The following is a 5702-nucleotide window of genomic DNA, read 5'->3' as shown; positions in this document are numbered from 1 at the left end:
GAGTGGGATACCGGGGCCATAATTGTGAGTGGGTACTGGGGCCACGATTGCGAGTGGGAGACCGGGGCCATAATTGTGAGTGGGTACTGGGGTCTCTAACTATTACTGCTGAGCTGTCTGTTTCAATACTCCTAAATTCTGTCAGTTTTTGCTTCATATATTTTTATAGTTTTTGTTAGAGGCACAGTTTATAATTTTCCTGCCCTATTGAACATTTAATAATATAAAATGTCTCTTGTAACCTTTTTTGATTTGATATTTATTTTGTCTGATATTCCTGTGGCCGCATCTGCTTACTTTGCTTACTATTTGCATAGAATACGTTTCTCATGCTTTTCACTTGCAGCCTCTTTGTGTCTTTGGATGTAAAGTGAGCCTCCGCACGTAGACCGCATAGAGTTGGATCATGTGTTTTTATCCATTGTGCCAATCTCTGTCTTTTGATTGTTGAGTTGAATCCATTGATACTTGAAGTAATTACTGAAAAGAAGGGACTTCCTTCTGTCATTGTTCATTTTTTTCCCACATGCCTTGTAGGTTTTTTGTCCCTCACTTCCTGCATTACTGTCTTCTGTTGTATTTAGTCGGTTTTTGTAGTGAAACGTTTAAATTTCTCATTTCCTTTTGTGTATATTCTATAGCTGTTTTCTTTGCGGTTACCATGGGGATTACATTTAGCATCCTAAAAGACATAATACTCCAGTTTGAATTTGTACCAACTTACGTTCAATAGCATACCGAGGCTCTGCTTCTGTATGGCTCCTTCCCCTCCCTTGTGTTTGCTGATGTCACACAATTACCTCTTTATGTGTTCTGTGCCTAAAAGCATAAGCTAATAATTCTCCTAACACCAGCCTCTTAAGTAATGTAGAAACAAGATTTGGAAGTACAGACCAAAGTGACAATACTAGCTTTTGTGTCTGAGTTTCCTCAATTGCATAGAGAACAAAAAAGGGCAGCTCCCAACCACGTTATGATAACACTTGCTTTTATAATTGCCTATTTGTCTTTATTGGGGTGTTACTTCTCCGTGTGTGTTCCAGTCACGGCGTCCCGTCCCTTCCCTGCAGGGCCGCCCGGCACAGGTCTTGCGGGAGAGGTCCAGCGCTCACACGCTGTCTTAGCTTTTGTTTGTCTGGGAAGGTGTTGATGTCGCCCTCACGTTTGAAGGACAGATTTGCTGGATCTAGGGTTCTTGGCTGACGTGTGCGTGCGTGTGCGTGCGTGTGCGTGCGTGTGGCTGTGTCTGTCTTCGAGCCCTTTGAATCAGTCAGCACACTGCCTTCCGGCCCCCCAAATTTCTAATGAAAAATCTGCACATAACCTTATCGGGGGCCCCTTGTGTGTGATGGTCTGCTGCTGCCGCTGCCGCTTTTTTTTTTAAACTGCTTGCAAGATTCTCTCTTTGTCGTTGTCTTTTAGAAGTTTTGTTCCAACGCGTCTCTGTGGCTTTCTTTGAGTTCATCTTGCTTGGATATGGTTGAACTTCTGCAGTGTTTACATTCCCGTCTTGCAGCAGATTCGGGGTGTTTTCACCCATTGTTTCTTCACGTGTGTTCTCTGCCCTTTTCACTGCGTCCTCCCCTTTCAGGATCCCACGATCCGTTTATGGGTTTGGTCCCTGGGGCCCCACAGTCCGTCAGGCCCGTTAATTTTCCTCAACGTGTTTTCATTCTGTTTCTCAAACTCGGTCCTTTCTGTTGCTCTGCTTTCGGGTTTGCTGCCCCCCCTGCCTCATCACATCTGCCGTGAATCTTCAGGGAAACTGTCATTTCAGTCATTGGACTTTCCAGCTCTGAGGTGTCTTTTGGTTTCTTTTGGGGTTTCCTGTCTCTGTCGATCATTTACATTTTGTTCACACACTGTTTTCTTGGCTTTCTCCACATCTTCATTTCTTGGAACCTATTCGGTACTTTTCTCTTAAAGTCTTTGTCTAGTGTATCTGACGTCAGGTCTTTCTCAGGGATAGTTTCTCTTGATTTGTAATTTTTCCTTTTAATCGGCTGTCGTTTTCTGAGTTGTTTTCTTTATATTTTTTAATGCCTTGCTATTGTTGAAACTGTTTTTTTTTTTAATATAGTAATGTGGTAACTCTAGAAGGCAAAATCTCTCCCTTCCTCAGGTTTTGCTGGGTGTTTAGTCATTATATTTATTGGTTTATTTTAATTATTAGAGACTGTCTCTGTGCCGGGGGTCAGCCTGCATTTAATGTCTTCTCAGGTCTTTTCCGAGCCTTTCCCTGGGCCTGCACGGTCACTTGCTGGTTTTTTCCCCCCCATGTGTGCAGTTGTTCTGGAATGTCCTAGTCTTTAACGTGTGGCTCCCAAAAGGGGAAAAGTGGAAAACAAAAGAGGGATAAGAGGGCACTTATCCCCTTGAAGTCACTCGAGCTGGAGCCGGAGGGGTGACAGCAATGGCCACCAGCCTCTGAGTCCGCACCTGTGTGGTCAGAGCATGGCCTCCTGCCGTTTGGGGGACAGGGTCCTTTTCGTCCACCTGGCTTCTGCGGGCCGCTCCAGCAACACGTGCCCGGCTGCCTGCCCCATGGCTGGGGCGCGGGACGGGTAGGTGCTGCTGTGCTACGAGCTGGAATGGACCAAAATCGACGACTTCTCCCGGACACGTGGCAGGCCTCGGGCAGAGTCCAGAGTTCCAAAGCAGTCCCATCACACAGGTTCCGCCCCTGCTGTTGTCATCTGTGGGGGAGAGATTCCCGGGGCCCCTGCTCTGCCGTCTTCCCAGAATCCCCTGTCTAAAGTCCCTCGTTGTTCACTTTATTTTGCAGTGCGTCCCGTCGCTCGTAAGTGCGCCGGCTTGTGCACTCGGGTTTATCGCTGTGGGTATCTAACATAGAAAAGTCGCTAACTCGCTGTTGTCTTTCTTTTCTGTCTGAACAGGAAGACAGTGACCCGCCCATTCACGAAAGTCTCAGCATAGAAAATACGCTGTGGGCGAACACCATTGTGGCGTCAGGTAAGAAGTAAGCTCTTACGTTAGCGTGGACGCTCACACACGGGAGATTCTGCACAGTGTCTCTGGAAGTGCCTGTCCCACACGGGGACCTTAACAATATGCCCTGGGGGCCGGGGGCAGGCCCTGGGGCTGTGCGTCCCAGGCCAGCGCCGGCTGTGGCCCGTGTGCCACCTGGCACGTTCAGTCTGAGGGGCAGGGCCCAGAGCCGCCGCCAGCAGTGTGCCTGCCCTCTGTGCCTCGGGGCAGGGGCGCTCTGCTGGCCGTGACGACTCTCTTCGGCAACCCTGTCGGTGCCCCCGGGGCGCGTTGTCCTTACCGAGAGGCGGCGGGGCAGGGCCCGGGGCGCGTGGTGGCCTTTGAGGGATCTTCCAGCTCCTCCTCAGTCATCCGCAGAATTCATAGGAGGCCACTGTGGTGGGTTGAAGAGTATTAGATGAGGCAGGGGGGACCTTGGGATGTAGTTCATGTTGGGCCTTTGGGGGCCAGGGTACAGGTCCTTCACTTTTTTTGAGTGAAAGTGGAGGATGTTGGAGTATTCCTAGTGGCTGAACAGGAGGGTCGCCTAAATTTACGTTTCGGAAAGTGAAGATCTCTGGAGTATTGAAATCTAAATGATGATCAGCTTTCCAGAAAAGTAGTCGACTTGCCAGTGGTAAGTGGGACTCAATCTGAGAAGCAGGAAGCCTGAAGGATGCTGGTAGGGGTGGGGAGGCCAGGGCGCGATCAGGGGAGGGCTGTGTGTCTTACCCGTGGCCCGACGCTGGCCGCCCTCCTGTCTGGGAGCTCGGTCGCTCTTCTGGTGGTTTTGTAAGAATCCCTCTCAGGGCCGGGCGCTGGTGATGCGGCGTGGGGCGGAGTGCTTACGGGTCCTGGCCTCGGGCACTCACGGGCAAGGAAGAGAGACTCTGCTAAAGTGAGGCCGCCACGTCAAGCTGTGTGAAGTACCACAGGGAAGGAGAGGGTGCCCCGAAATCATAGACGCCTCAGTCCTTACCTGGTGAGAGCAGAGGGGGGGCTTAGATTGAGGAATAGACCGGTGCAGCGGGCGAGGGGGCGGAAAGGTGTGGGAGGATTCTTGTCGCACCCGCAGCCGCTTGAGGGCCTGGTGCCCCGTGGGCCGAAGAGGGTGACGCCCGCGTGCCTGGCGCACGGAGAAGAGACGGCCACACACGCAGGGCGGTTCTGTGCGCGTGTGCGCGAGGGCCTGTGTGGGCACGTGTTCACCTTTTAGGGAATGGAGGGTCAACCGGGACTTCGCTATACACATGTCCCAGAAAAAGGGTGACGGCATACAGGACAGTTTTCATAGAAATTCCATGAGCTGTTTCAGGATTTTCATACTGATGGATTTCAAAAATCTTCTCAAAATAGAGAGAAAGAGGAAGTAAGGATGGCACGCGTAGGAGAGATTCAGGGGGTGTAGGCCAGGTCTCGGGCCGTGTAGGCCTCGGGGAGGGGAGACTCATGGTGCCCCTGGAGTCACCGTGGAGGGGGCACCGTCACCAGGAGAATTCTCCGAACCCTGTGCTCACGCTTCCTCCGCATGGCTGTTTCCTGTTCACCTCACTGACCCCCGAGGATCACCCAGCCTCACCCTGTTCATCTCACTGCACGGGCCACGGACTGTGGCTCAGAGAGGCTCACGTTAGCGTGGTCACGCGGCCAGGCTGTCGCAGGGTCAGGATTTGAATCCAGGTGGCTGTCCTCCACAGCGGTCACCCTTCAGCCCGTAGCATTTTATAGTTTGTAGACAGATATTTACAACGTACCACACGTTAGCTAAGGTTGGTCACGGATTTTACATTTTCTCTGTCTAGAGTTAGGTTCTGTTTTGTTCCCGTCATATTGAAGACACTCTTTTTAAACCATTCATTTTATTTGATCCTGTGTTTCCTGCATATTGGACTGTGGCCCGTCTCCCCACAGACAGAGAAGCACCCGACCGGAAGGCTCGTTCCCTGTACCCGCCTTCCTGCCCTCTCTCCAGGTGACCTTTCACCGGTGGCCCCTGCTTGTGCACCCTGGCGGTGCACGCATTAGGCATCAGATACGCTTGCCGTCCTGAGAACCGTTTCTTGCCCCATGATGTGCAGACTTCAGTTTGCCCGGGTTTTTTTTGTCTTCCAAGAAAGTATTTCTGTCGCTCTAAAACCATCCGTTCAGAAAAATTTAAATAAGACACATCTAATTTTAATTTGTGTTTGGACATTTAAAAAATGCAAACTGTTTTCATTAATTTGAAATATTTTAAGACATCCTTACCTTAGTTTAAAAACCTTAATAATGTGAGCAATTAAGGGCTCGTGTCTTCTTTATAAATACTTGATTACAAGTTGAGAAGGAAAGATTGGAATTTTTTTAATCTTATTTTTTTAAATGTTATGTGTCAACGGATTCAGGTTGCCTCCTGTGTGAAGTGAACACGGACCTTCCTCCCCGGCCCTGGGGTCCTGATGCGTGGGGTCGAGGACTCGAGTTAACAACACAAAGGACCCGAGGACTGAGGGTCCCACAAGAGGGGCAAACACAGATGCTCATGGGCCGCCCTCTTCTTCCCCTTGTAGGATTCGTAAACGTCATTTCTCCAGAGCACAGTCATGTCCCAGAGAGCGGCCGTGGTAGCCAGGGTTGAGCACACTTAACTGCCAAGAGCCTGGAAGCAGAGACGTGCGTCTGGGGCAGGGCTGCTGGGCGTGTGTGCAGACGGGGGTCTAAGGTGACCCCCCCCC

General features: G+C 50.6%; 1 protein-coding gene across 8 annotated transcripts in view; it reads left to right on the top strand.

Annotated features, from left to right (window-relative positions):
- Positions 1–5702, top strand: part of ATP9B (ATPase phospholipid transporting 9B (putative)) — a 259429-nt gene that overhangs the window by 125705 nt on the left and 128022 nt on the right. For all 8 annotated transcript variants that reach the window (XM_040478534.1, XM_040478532.1, XM_040478531.1 and 5 more), the window contains one exon: positions 2898–2973. In XM_040478534.1, coding sequence (XP_040334468.1) covers positions 2898–2973 — 76 coding nt within the window. The remainder of the gene's footprint in view (positions 1–2897; positions 2974–5702) is intronic.

The sequence above is a fragment of the Herpailurus yagouaroundi genome, unplaced genomic scaffold (assembly GCF_014898765.1).
Source record: "Herpailurus yagouaroundi ecotype Mexico unplaced genomic scaffold, PumYag 142, whole genome shotgun sequence".
NCBI classification, from domain to species: domain Eukaryota; kingdom Metazoa; phylum Chordata; class Mammalia; order Carnivora; family Felidae; genus Herpailurus; species Herpailurus yagouaroundi.
Note: the sequence above shows the minus strand (reverse complement) of the source record. Positions and strands in the feature narration are given on the sequence as shown.